This window comes from Phoxinus phoxinus (assembly GCF_949152265.1).
Source record: "Phoxinus phoxinus genome assembly, chromosome: 16".
NCBI lineage: Eukaryota > Metazoa > Chordata > Actinopteri > Cypriniformes > Leuciscidae > Phoxinus > Phoxinus phoxinus.
Window position 1 is genome coordinate 26,674,559 of NC_136891.1, and position 13,731 is coordinate 26,688,289.

Sequence of the window (13,731 nt, forward strand, 5' to 3'; positions counted from 1 at the left end):
AAGGGATGTCAAGCAAAGACCAAGAACCCTAATAAAAGCAGTCCATGGGATTTCTTCTGAAATCTTCTGAAGCGATTCGACTAAAATTGAAGTTAAAATTAAGTCAAATGTAAGTTCATCTTCCTTGAATGTCATAAACAGTGACATTTGAACACGCTTTGTAGGACAAATACAAAGTTCTGACATGAAACTCTAGATGGTGCAAACAAGGTCCTTTTACTCACCTGTTCATAATCGCATCATAATCTATAGGGCGCAGCTGATTGGTTTCTGCCGTATCAGTAGCCAATGAGCCCGCTGCTCAACCTTCAAATACTTGGGTAGCATTTGCCTTAGCAGTGTAGCGCGCTTCAGAAACCCTCCACCTTCCCCAGCTCCACCTGTATAGATCTGCTACGGGTAATTCATGTATGCTATATTGTACAGCAGCATCATGTCCTACTTGCTCACAGCAGCGTGTTGTGTATGTATTGGCAGTAGTAAGTCCCGCCCTCGCTCTGCGTTAGCAATAACCAACAACAACAGCGTAGCAGATCTATTCCGCCGAGACCAAACATATCAACATTGTCATATCAACACTCCGAGAGTTGTCATGACCGAAAAATATTTATCTTCATTGTGAAGGAAATCGCCCTTGAATAAAATGTAATATTAGAATGTGCTGTAACAGATTTTAAACCTGATTATAAATTCGATATCTCCAGTTTTAAACTGTTAATTGCAATGCAAAACAGCTATGCATTTGTGCTTTCCCCCACAATTCCCCTTGTTTTTAAAACACAGATTGAGTTGAAATTACATTTCCCGATACATTTTATTAGCTCTCAGGGGCGTAGCACCAAATTCTGGGCCCTGTATACTCACAATGTCAGTGGGCCCCCTACACATGCCATTGTACGATGCGGGTTAGCAAAAATGAAAATTCAATTTTGAATATTTTTTTATTTTTTATTATTTGAATATAAACAATTATAAATAGTGTTTAAATCCATAATCAAATCAGATTATAGTAATGACTGGTTCTTTTGCTGTAAAATGACTTGTGTGTTGTGTTTTTACTTTTCGAGTATTAATGTGTAAGGTAGAGTTGAGTAGTTATTCAAACAAAGAGAAATACTTTCCAATTCACTTCATGATTATTTTTTTTGCGCAGGTTTTTATAGCTAAAAACCGGAATAAACTGCTCCTACTAGGGGGGTTGGGGGGCATGCCCCCCCGAGAAAATTTAGATTTACCTGAGCTCAACATGTGAATTTTAAGGTGTTTTGAAGGCCAAAAAAAATGGACAACAGGAGCTTTAAAAGCATGTCAGTGGGCAGTATGTAGTATTTTATCAGATAAGAAATTCTAAAACATGAGAATCAGTTTAAATGTCGCAATGAATTATCCACACTATAAAATGGAAATGCAGAATGTTTATGCTTATTGTTGACTATACACAATCACATATTCGAAACGGGAATGGCCTTAAATAAGAAATGATTCAAGGATTATTTTGCATAGGCTAGATGTTACATTTCAAACAAACGCCAATGCAATAATTCTGTGTCCAGAGGCATATGAGCAATTAGTATGCGCATCAAATATAAATTTCATCTACTTTTTCTTTCCTAAATGAATCAATATTTGTGGACTAATCTGTTCATTTAATCAATGCTTCAATTGCTCACTCATAAAGACAGTCACTTGTCGCCGCCTTCTGGCTTAATGATGCAAGTTGCGCAAACACGAACAAGCGGAGTGATACAAACAGGGAAAAGGTCTGGCACTGAGTTCATTCTCTCAGTTGGTGTTATCAATATATTTTTAAATGAATAATGACATCAATGAGGGCCCAATTAATTCGAATTAGGTTACAAAAAAAAAAAAATTGATTTTTTTTTTTTTTTTTTTTTTGATGGGATTTCAAAGGGCCCTCTCCCTAGACGGGGCCCTGGGTAGTCAGGTCCACTTTTCCCCCCACTACCACGCCCCTGTAATGAAAAGCGTAGCATAAGCATTTCAAGCCAAGAGGACAAGGAAAAACAACCTGATCACTTTAACACCTGCGGAAAGACTAAGACAGAAAGCAGGAAAGCATTAGATTGCTATCCATCTCACTTTTCACAAAGATTGTCTGCCCAGGAACTGACAATTGATAAAACCGCTGATTGATCTAACCTTTTTGTGATTTGTCGGATGAAACCTGCCAGCAATGAGGGATGAGACTGAACACTATAGCCTGCATTCCCTGAATCATGTGAAAGGCTTCAGGGTAGCTCTCTGTTGTACAAGTTTTGTGAGATCAACTAAGCCTATGGAGCTTTACTGTATATTTGCACAGGCATCACTACGTAATTCACTCTTTGGCTTTGATAAGCAATGCTGAGTGGTTTGCTAGAGAAAGTGTGTCAGTGTCCCAGAATCATTATTTTCGTTTATGAATAAAAAAATAATAGTCAGGCTGGGTTCTTTCGATACAGATTTTCCGATTCTCTTGAAATGATTTGATTCTGATTTATTTAGGGATATCTCTATACCTATATATTTTCCCAGTATATTTTTGAACTAAAAGAACCAGCTCATAAGAATCAGACCACTTTTTGCACTATGTTTTTGTGTCATGAATCGGACTACACTTGAGCCCCTTTCACACAGATCCCGGAAAATACACGGATAATGTGTCCCTGGAATTGTCCTGGGAACGTTTGATTTTGGTTCATTCACACTGCCAGTGATTTTCCTGGATCTGTGAGTGCGTTCACACACATCCCGGTAAGATCCTGTAAAGACACGTGACGTCAGGATGAGACGTGTAATTCTGGGTAAACTAAGACACTTTTCTAGCTAAACAAAAAACATGGCGGATCGAGTAAGCGCATTCAGCCGCTCAGTGCAGTTTATCCCAGCAGAAAATATGTGTTTGTTGGAGGAGTATAACAGTTAAAAGGACATTTTACTTGGGAAATTTAGCGGAGAATGTAGTAACAAGAAAAAAATGTTTGGAAAAAGATTGCTATGACAGTTAACAGCGTTAATCCGACCGTTGAGCGTTAAAGACGTACAGAAAAGATACAATAACGAAACCGACGATGAAGTCCTTATTATTATATATTTCCAGTAGGTTACTGCGGTCCCTAAAAACCCTTTCCTTTCTCAGCGCTCTCCACGTTGTCTGCAAACCACAAATTATGAGCCATTTTCCCTTTTCTTTTGGCTGTTTGTGATGTAACTGATTGTTACTGCTGGTTGCCAAGGTAACATAGAGTCTTAGACCGAAGTTAGCCTGGGGGTAAGGTGTCTATTTTTTTTTGGTCTAAATTAAGTCAGTCTTTATTTTTGTGAAACAGTCTAACTTGCATTAGACTAGTCTATGAGCAAATTTTAGACTTGTCTAACACTATAGACCGGTCTAAAATAGCTTTGTGAAACTGGCCTGGTCTCTGCTTCGTTCCAATTTGCAGACATTTTTTCGTTCATTCTTTGTTAATGACAAACTTTCTTCTAAGAGCAATAGAGTCGCGCAATGACACGTGCGTCATCACTACGACACACCCCTTACGGCATTGATCCTGGCTTTTGTTCACACAGGGCGCGTTCCGGGACTGATCCCGGCAATGTTACTAGGTCCCCAACCCCGACGTGTTTGCGTTCACACAGAAGGCTCTCTGGCAATTTTGCGCTGTGTGAAAGGGGCTTTGTTGAGTTTAGTGTTCAAGCCTTCAAGCACAATACAACTGAAGGCCTTTTATTGTCATTTTGCAGTACAAAGTATTTGTAACTCAAGGTAAAATATGATTTCTTTTACCGTAGTACTGAATATTCAACAGTGTGCAAAGCAGTGCAGGAAACATTGATACAGAAAACCTTCTAATTTGGCATATTATGAAAACAATAATTTTAACAGCCCTTTTTTAACGATCTAAGCGCATGGTCTAAAAAGCACATGGTGCAAGCGCACTTAGGATGTGTCCGAATCCACTTTAGCTAGTTTAACGGCGGGAAAAATGGTCGGCGCACCCGGTGCATGGTCTTAAAGTGTTGTCTCTATTCTCTTAAGTAATGGGTGTGTTTTGGGCGTAACGTGCAATAAACCAATCAGAGTCTCCCATTCCCTTTAAAAGCCAGTTGCGCTCGCGCCATGGCGGATTTGCTATTTACATGGCGTAATTTGCAAGCGGAAAAACTGAACGCTTCTCCAGAGAGGAAACTGAAGCGCGGACCCTAAAAGTTAACTACAGAGCCCAGATTATGTATATATTTTCGTGCAGCCAGACCAATTGTGGGATTTTTAAGAATCAATATCAGAAGTTAACCCTTAAATGCATGAATGTTTCCCCAATCATTATTACATATCCGGGTCTTTAGTGATCTATATCTAACACGGATGGATCTCTACCTGTTAACATAAAACGATAACATAAAACTCTCCTGATATTAGAGTAACAATTACAGAAGAATGAAATAAAGCATATTTTGTTACCTTTTGGGGCTTGGAATGGTTCAGTTTGAGCAGATGTTATGCATGAAACTTTTTCGGCATAATAAGTGATTTGGATCAAATTCCAGAGCTACTGACCTACTTCTATAATAATCCATCTCAGGAAAACCACCATGTGCCTTTGAGCCTTCATGTTCCTGTAGCTTTTCACTTGGCACTTTCTCTGTGTTGGAAATTCAAAGTGATAAAGCAAGAACAGATGCTTCACATTTCACCCGTTCCACTATGTGCCACCATTAGTCCTTATAACACATCAAAAAATCAGCCCTTTTAGACACGTGATCAAATCAATATCAGACCATGTGATGATGTCACCCACTGCGCCAAGACCCTAATGGCTTTCATTTCGACATATTGCACTACTACAGAGCAAAACGATGTTCATTCGTCTCTGTGTGAATTACATCTTAGTGAGCCTCACAGCCATATATACAATAATCTCAAGCTGCAAATACATCCAGCGGTGTTCTATCCATCCAGGAAGCCCAAACGAATGTAGGAGTTGATGAACGGGCCCCTCGGAGGAGAATCACTCTTCTATTTTTTTTGTCCTCCTGTCTGTTGCAGTTCCACCAGTCTGTGCCATCTATCAACATCATTGAGGTGTGATGGGAGTTTCGTAGATGTCAGTCGCACCATCCGCCGTATCAGGATGACAGTTTATCGGCCCTTCCATCATAACACAGTCAAGAATCCTCATGGAGCAGCACATCAGCTACACCTCAGTATCGGCCCACCCATACGCACGTATATTAAAGCAATCCACCGGGACTGTAAATATATCATATTGCGTATATGACTGGATGCCTATATTGTATGATGGATGGAGAATACCCCCAAATTTCCTGCAATATATCAGATTAAATCTGTGATTTTTTTTTCTCTTGTATAGAAAAGGAAGGAAAGTGTATTTTTGATATGGTACTGTTGCAGTATGACAGGGTTTCTACTCTTTATTAGCTTGTGTTTGGTTTGTGCATGCATCTCTTTTGAGTCTGATAGGATGTGTACAGAAGCAGGTCATTAGATTAAGCTTGTGCTCTTCTTTTCATTAGTCTGTAAAACTGGTGGATTGTGACTGAGCTGCTTATTAGAGGGAACAGACTGACGCCGAATCTCTCTGCTTGTCATCTCTTCCTCCTCCTAACCAGTGTTTTTGTATTCTTAATATGCATATTTGTTTGTTTGCCCACTATATGCTAATCTTAAAAACCTGTCAGACTGAACAGTGTACATAATTGCTAATATCACTGTGTTGTATACAAAACATGCTTAAAACAATATCCTAACTGAATTATTGTTTGTTATTAAGAATATAAAGACGCCATAAACCTCATGATGAAAAGTGCATGTATATTTTATGTTTTTTTATGCTCTTAATCTCGTGTTTATTCTCTTAATTCTCTTCATTTTCTCATTATCCGTTTTAATAAATATAATGAATGACTTTTTCTTGCTTTCTTATTGACATATTAGCATTTTTGGAATGAGAGAAATGCAGAAACCCATATATTGTTTGTTTCAACAAAAACATGCTAATGGAGTGGGATCTCATTTATTGATGCATTCAACCACCAAGCAAGTACATTTAAGAGTCCTTAATATTAATAAAACATTAGTAAATTAATCAAATGAGCAATATTTTCAAAATAGAAACCCATTGTGTTGAACTACAGTATATAAAATAGTTGGTCTAATGGTGATTTTTCCATTTACTAAAATCACAAGATATGACACTTTTGTGTTTTTGAACAAATATTTTATTATACATTATTAAATATCAACCAATTGTTTGTATATATGCAGATTACCTCTTGAGCTCCATTATGGTTTCATGATGATTAAATAATAAAAATTAGTATGTGTACAAAGCCAAACATAGATTGCATAGATTTTCTTAAAGCACCAACTTTGATTTCTTACTTTACAAAATATTAATAAAATAAAACACATTATAAAGACAATCACACATCATAGAGACAATTTACACAATATTTTAGATACCATTTCAGATATGGTTATATCATTTTTTTTTTTTTTTTCGCTATGGTTGTTGCAATCGTTAAAGACATTGAAAGTGTCTCAAATCCTTCCACAGAAAACGGTGATTATTTGAAAATGAATAAGCAGTCAAATCAGATCAAACATTAATTATTAAACCACTGACAGTTTCAATATGATTTACCAAAATAACTAGAACACCACTAACTGAACTACTGTAAGAACTTTAGCTACAGTACTGTATATACTGCTATTACAGCATCAAATTAAATGAAACTTATTTCCACTTTAGGATAGAAAATGTACAAAAAACAAAAATTCTGTAATGTCGAGAGGAAATACTGCATGTTCAAAAATGCACAAAGGAGAAAAAAAGCTGACAGAGCTACTGGGGCTCAAAGACGGGACGTTAAATGATGAAGAAGAGATTGCTGTGCTTAATATCACTTAAAAAGGGCTGAATGGCAGTATATTACGTGTAACGCTAGTTGCTAGAGACTGATGGAACTCATGGGGAAAAGATTTTTCATTTCTGAGAGCCAAAGTGTAATATTCTTTACTTCAGCACTTACTAAGCAAAGAAATATCAGAGCCTATAGAAATAAGATATACATTTCTGTCTTTCTATCCACTTTCTATTTGACAGAATATGGCATTTATTTTTGCTAAATGAATGTGTGATGATTGTCTGCCCAAAGTTTAACCAAATCGGTGTGATTTTGACAAAAGTTTCACTGATGACAAGCACCTGTGAACATAAATAATAATGGTAATAATAATAAATCTAACACATTGTGAGAGGCTTTTAGACTGCAATTATTTTGGATCCTAAAAAAGAAAGAAATCTGAAGTGTTTTGAGGCCTTATTTTAAAAATTCCATGATCCACCCCAGACAGCATCATAGTGTTGGCCCAGGTCCGGCCCACATCTGGTACACGTGGATTCCACACGGCCGGATGTGGGCCGGATCAGGGCCGACACTATGTTGCTTTCTGAGAAAGAAAATAATTTCTGTAATGATTGCTTAAGCACACGTCCCCTGACCCACAATCGTATCTGAAATTCAACAGTGCTTCAAAATGTTAGTCCTAAACAGCTCTACAGTACATGCTTGTTTGTAAACGTTCACCGAGTGTATAACTGCACGGCTAAAGTTCACGAACACGTGCGGATCTAGTACTGTACATCCCGTAACTCTTAGCGTTTCAGTGGCTTTTGTTCAGTACAAAGCACTCGACTGAAATGACCCATGCAATCTGACTTTCGGATGAATGCCGTGGGAGTCTTGAAGAATGTTGGCCTGGCCAAAACATCAGTTTTGTGGAATGTACATTTGTTCGCCCTTTCAAGTACATGTATTGTATTTTTAAATAACATAACCAAAGTATCTAAAATATAGCACCAATGCGTTGAAAAAATGTACACTCTTTACATTATACAGGTAGCAAATCTACTTACACAAACGCTTGAGTACAATATAACAACATGCGGTTTCATACATGTTGTATTGTCAAGTTCTTACCCTGAACTTACAGTGTTATAATGCAAGTACATTGGCATTCAAGAGTTATATATCTGAATCATGCACGTCTGTGATGCTCTTTTGTGGGATTGTTTGCTGTTTTAAGTGGCAGTGGTGTGAGTGAGTCCATCGCTGAGGCGTAAGTTGCACGTTGTGTGTTTGTGACTCTTTCTGATAGGCTGGTGAGAGTGATTTGTGCGTGTGTGTGTGTGTGTGTTCAGTCTGAGTCCTCACTGCTGAAGGACAGGAGATGATCTTCCACCGGACTCACAGCTGCATCCTCAGACACGGTTCTGCTGCGGGACGTTGCCAGTCTGATTGAGGGAACAGGAAGGGTAATCTTAAATGTCATAATGCTTCCTTCTTGTTTTAATGTTTTTCTCTTTAAAATCCTAAAAAGTTTATTTCAAAGATTAAATTGGATTTTAAAACTAAATTCAAAACTGAAAGATGCACATGCAACAATGCTTTTATCAGGGTTCCCACGGTCATCGTAAACCTGGAATTGTCAGGGAATTTAACTTTTTTTTTTTTTTTTTTTTTAGTTATGCATGCTCTTGTCTAAAACATTTAATCAGATACACTACTGTTCAAAGTTTTTTTTAAAGGAAAAAAACTCACCAGGCTCACCAAGGCTGCATTTATTTGATAAAAAAATACAGTAAAAACGGAAATATTGTAAAATGTTTTCCATTTTAATATATTTAAAAATGTAATATAAGTATTGATGGCAAAGCTGAATTTTCAGCATCATTACTCATTATCACATGATCCTTCAGAAATCAGTCAAAAATTATGATTTGCTTCTCAAGATATATTTTATATTATCAATTTTGAAAATAGTTCATATTTTGTGGAAAGGATTCTTTAATGAATAAAAAGTTCAAAAGAACAGCATTTGAAATAGAAATCTTCTCTAACATTATAAATGACTGTAAATTGTCATCCTTTTGATCAATTGAATGCATCCTTGCTGAATAAAAGTATTAATTTCATTAAAAACTTTTGAACGGTAGCGTAGCCGTAGATGATAATCAGTTCTTTTCACTGAATCGTTTAGACCTGATTCATTAGCGAATCAGTCAAAAAAAAAAAAGTCAAAAAAAAAAATATTAATTACAAAAGGTCATGGGAATTCACTGGGAACCCTGTTGTAAGTTGTTGTGTTGAAGTGAAACAGAAGTCTTGTCAGGCAGTGACCATAAAGGAAACTAAGTCTGAAGTGTAATGATATTAGTTTGTCATTGAGGTTTAGTGATGGTTGTCATTCGGTTTGTACGGCATGTACGGTTTCTCTCACCTCACTTACCTGCGTCCATCTCCTCCACCTCCATATTGCTGCATGGCAGGCGAGAGAGAGCATGACACATGCTGACAGTAAGCTATGATTAAACCAGCACATCCTCCCATGCATGCTACGGTTCGACCTTTGTGGGGATCTAGATCTATTATTTACATTTTGATTGTGTTTTTTACATGCTCAGTGAAAGGAAAGAGCTGATTTGGATTCGCCTCATCTGAATCACATGATCCTTTCTGGCCCATTACATTACTTAAAATAATGAGTGCTGTTTCTGTCCTGCTGTATGCCAGCGATGAAGTCATAGTAATGCATTGGCATCACACACACTTTATGGTGTCCGGGAATGTGGTAAGCAATCATTTAAAGACGTGTAACGTATCATCATGTTAAAAATAAATTGATTCGACAAGTTACACAATGTTATTAGAAAGCACATATATGCACAAGAATGCTTGTAACTCACTAAGCAATGAAATCATTGGATGTTTGTGATTTTATATAAGGATACTGATTATTGTCATAAGGATATTTATCTTCTTTTTTTTTATAGATCAATATCCTTATGATATGTATGCAACCTGCTGGGCGTTATATAAAATATAATGAAAATATATATTATTATTTGACAGTATATTAAATATACAATATTTACAGATTCTCTGTTTCTGTTCAAGGACTTTTATTTTCTTATTTTTATTTACTTTTTATATACTGAAAGTATTTTCAGTTCCCTGTATTTCCTCTGTGTGCATATAGCCCTCGGTTTCAGTTGTGTTTTGTCTATTCTGGTTGCGTTAATGTGTTGTTTCTGTTTCTCTGTAATGATTCCTGTCTTGTGTGGACTTTTGTTATTTCCTGTTCTGTACCATGTTTTGTAGTCCTTTGTAGTTTTTCTTGTTTATTAGTCTCCCCAGGTGTTTCTAATTAGCCAGGCCCCCTTGTTATCTTGTTAAGCTTGTTTGACTTTGTTTACCATAGATATCATATAATAAAGGCTAGATGTCTCGTCCACGCTGCTGGCCAATGGAGGTCGACGTCCGCACACGGCGGCCATCTTGCCACAGGGGGCTCGCTCACTCGTAACACTGTTTTAATGGTGCATGTACTTTTTAAATAACCATAACTTACTCAATTTTCTACCGATTTTCAAACGGGTTGCTTTGTTATAAACGTCAGAGATGTAGTTATGACACTGCGTACTTATTAATAATTATAATATTATATAATTCAACATGATCAAGCATCCAGAATTATAGCAACGTTAATAACGTTTGTAAGTAACAAAACCATTTGTAAATCCGTTAAGATTTTCAGCGAGATAAGAGTATTTGTGTCTGTGCAGATCACTCACCTTACAGAAAGCTTCCCTGTGACAAGATGGCCACGGGGTGATGCCGTTCAAGACTCCGCCGTAAGACATCTAGCCTTTATTATGTCTATGGTGTTTACCATAAGCCCTGTGTTTAGTTCAGTCTTGGGGAGTTCTTGATTTTGATTTTGTTGTAGTATGTTGGTTGTTCTTTTCCTGAGTACTGTTCCCTAGTCTGTGTCTGTCAAGTTTTGAGTTTGTTTAAATAAATTCCTGCTGCATGTGGATTCTGCTTCCTCCTGTTTTCAACCGCATTACATTCTCTAGCCGTCTAGCGGTACCCTGTTATCCTGAGTATTTTGATTATTTTATTAAAGTTCTGCTGCAACTATAGATCCTCACCTTCACAGAACAGATTCTTTATTTGTTTTTGTGTTCCCCAAACCCCACCTGCTGTACCACTGACTATCTGTTAACCTGGATAATAAGAAAGAAATCATCGTTTTGGTACCTCTATTTATAAATCTACCAGCTTTAACTGGTTATTTAAGTGGTCGTTATGAACTCTTTAAATTCCATCTACTGCTAAACGTGAATAACTCCATCATTGCATTCATTTCCATGCAGGGCTCTGTTTAATAACCGTGTATGGAGAGACACTCAGAATAAAATGATTCACCATGTCTGTTAATCGGAACCAGAGCTGCGATGGCTAATGTTTTTCAGTTCTCCTACTGTGTGCCGAATCTCACACCATCTCCACTTTATGAGACATAATGTCACACCTGAGGGAGCGCGAACACATTAGCTGAGGCAGAATATTTTACAAATAGTTCCACATCAGCATACAGATGGCCTTGAAGCTACCACACATGGACAATTGCCACAAAACTCACATTTTTATTTCAAGGGGGCAGCAAATCAACAAAGATAACAAACAAAGAAATCTTGACTGAATTTGAGTGTATCTCAGGGGAAATTATCTCTTTTTTTAACATTCTGTTTTCAGCCAATGCTAAGCCGCACTGCAGTCAAAAATGCTGCAATATACACCGGTCAAATGTTTGGGGTCAGTAAGATTTTTCAATAAACTTGTATTCAGCAATTATTTAATCATTAAATTGGTCAAAATTGACTGTAAAGACATTTATATTGTTACAAAAGATTTCATTTTTCAACTAAATACTGCTCTTTCTAACTTTCTAAGGATCACAGATTCCACAATTTTTTTTTTTTTTTTTTTTTAAACATTAAAAATAATCAGAAATGTTTCTTGAGCATCAAATCAGCATTTTATAATGATTTCTGAAGGATCATGTGACACTGAAGACTGGAGTACTGATGCTGAAAATTCAGCTTTGCCATCACATTTTAAAGTATAAAAAAGTTTTAAATTGTAACAATATTTAACAATATTACTGTTTTTACTGTATTTCTGGTCAAATAAATGTCTTTCAAAAAACATTAAAATAATCTCACAGACACCAAACTTTTGAACAGTGTTTTTTCAACCAAAGTCAGTTATTTTTTGTGTGTGTGTGTGTGAATACTGTATGCATAAGATTATTTTAAAGGTTAAATTATTATCAATAAGCAATAAATCTCCAACAAACACTATCCTGAATGAACAATCTCTGATTTCACAGACAGTTTTCTGTGAGGCTTATGTTATGTGTGATTAAAAGTGAGTAGAAGGGAAGAAATTTACCTTGAAAATGCATCATCGAGGCCATCTTCCGCATCCTGAGAGTGAGAGAACATGCGATAACCATGTAAGCAAACACATCACAGATCACATCTATATCACACCTGCAGAACCAGAGAGTAACTTGAACAACGTCAGCACCAGCAAGCTAAAGACTTAATCTACTGTCTCTTCTGTGACAGTCATTATCTGAGACCAGCAGACTGAAGATTCGAATTGGGTTTCAGAACCGCCTGAACAGTGAATGGAATACAATCACAGCTGAAAAAAAAGAAATTAACAAAAGGCACGGTTGAACATGGTGTGCAGACAGAGAGCTTGACGGATCCAATATGGGTAGCTCTCCGCCTAGTGGTCATACGTTTAATCAATAAATACGGCATTAAAGCAGAGAATGCCACTTAGTGGTGACTATGTGCTTTATCAACAGGACATGCCATGCTGACTGACAATATAATGGCAATTAGCCAGTGGCAATAGTAATTACCTATTTTGGCATGGTGTCAAAACAACTGACCTTCATTTTGGAGCGGATACTCTAATTCATTTTCTGAAAGAGTGCCACTATTATGCAAAGTGAGGATTCGGATGATCAGGCAGGCCAAAAGACAAACTAGATTTAAGGTTATCAGAAAGGATTGCCTGACATTTCAGCCATATTTAATCACATAATATGGAAACGATTCAAAATAGACTCCCAGAAAAGCACTAAGTATGCTCTGAAGGGATTTTTATGTGTGAAATGAGTTAAGCTCTGAATGAAACACCAACACTCTGAATATAGAGATTCGGTTCATTTGCTGAACCCAAACAATTCCCCAAATATACATTACCATTTAAAAATTTGGACTCAGCATTTTAGAATGATTCAAATCAGCATATTAGAATGATTTCTGAAGAATTATGTGACCCTGAAGACTGGAGTAATGATGCTGGAAATTAATTTAAATTCATTACATTTAAAAATATAGACACTTCTTTCAAAAACGATAAAAGTCCTGAGCCCCAAGACGTTTGAACGGGTTGACAAAATCGGTTAATGACATCATACCCAGGAGTCATGTTTGATTGGCCGTCTCCTGGTGTTGCCGCGTGGAGATGGTGAAAGGAAGGAAGGGAAGAAGGGCTTCCTCAGTTTGTGCTCCATCAGAGCCCGGGTCTTCTCCTCCTCTGACACAAGTAAAGAACGAAGATAAAGGGTATTCCCGTTAATTTAACAAAATTAAGACAAGCATCAAGCAAACAATTGTGTTTAAACCAACAAATGTACCTGAAACACGGTTTGGTTCAGATTCAGGCTGAGATTCAGGGTCTGAACTGGAGTAGCATGTGCGAACTTTCTTGCTTTTGTCTGCAATGGAAAAATGAAGACAGGAATATTTGTGTTCTGTTCCATGGAATATGTGCCAT

At 37.0% G+C, this 13,731-nt stretch overlaps 2 protein-coding genes across 9 annotated transcripts in view; one reads left to right on the forward strand and one right to left on the reverse strand.

Annotated features, from left to right (window-relative positions):
- fndc4a (fibronectin type III domain containing 4a) overlaps window positions 1-5,931 on the forward strand; it is a 32,479-nt gene extending 26,548 nt beyond the window's left edge. For all 4 annotated transcript variants that reach the window (XM_079639694.1, XM_079639692.1, XM_079639695.1 and 1 more), the window contains exon 6: window positions 5,048-5,931. In XM_079639694.1, coding sequence (XP_079495820.1) covers window positions 5,048-5,089 — 42 coding nt within the window. In that variant the 3' untranslated portion in view covers window positions 5,090-5,931. The remainder of the gene's footprint in view (window positions 1-5,047) is intronic.
- A 304-nt stretch (window positions 5,932-6,235) lies between these two features.
- The window catches only part of LOC307012719 (low density lipoprotein receptor adapter protein 1), a 46,467-nt gene continuing 38,971 nt past the window's right edge, over window positions 6,236-13,731 (reverse strand). For 2 of the 5 annotated variants that reach the window (XM_079639687.1, XM_079639690.1), the window contains exons 6-9: window positions 13,592-13,672; window positions 13,373-13,491; window positions 12,325-12,359; window positions 6,236-8,318 (exon numbers count right to left, since the gene is read on the reverse strand). In XM_079639687.1, the coding sequence (XP_079495813.1) occupies window positions 8,222-8,318; window positions 12,325-12,359; window positions 13,373-13,491; window positions 13,592-13,672 (332 nt within the window). In that variant the 3' untranslated portion in view covers window positions 6,236-8,221. Of the gene's footprint in view, window positions 8,319-8,354; window positions 9,343-12,324; window positions 12,360-13,372; window positions 13,492-13,591; window positions 13,673-13,731 lie in introns of those variants that run through there. The other 3 variants (XM_079639691.1, XM_079639689.1, XM_079639688.1) reach the window with 3 other exon arrangements.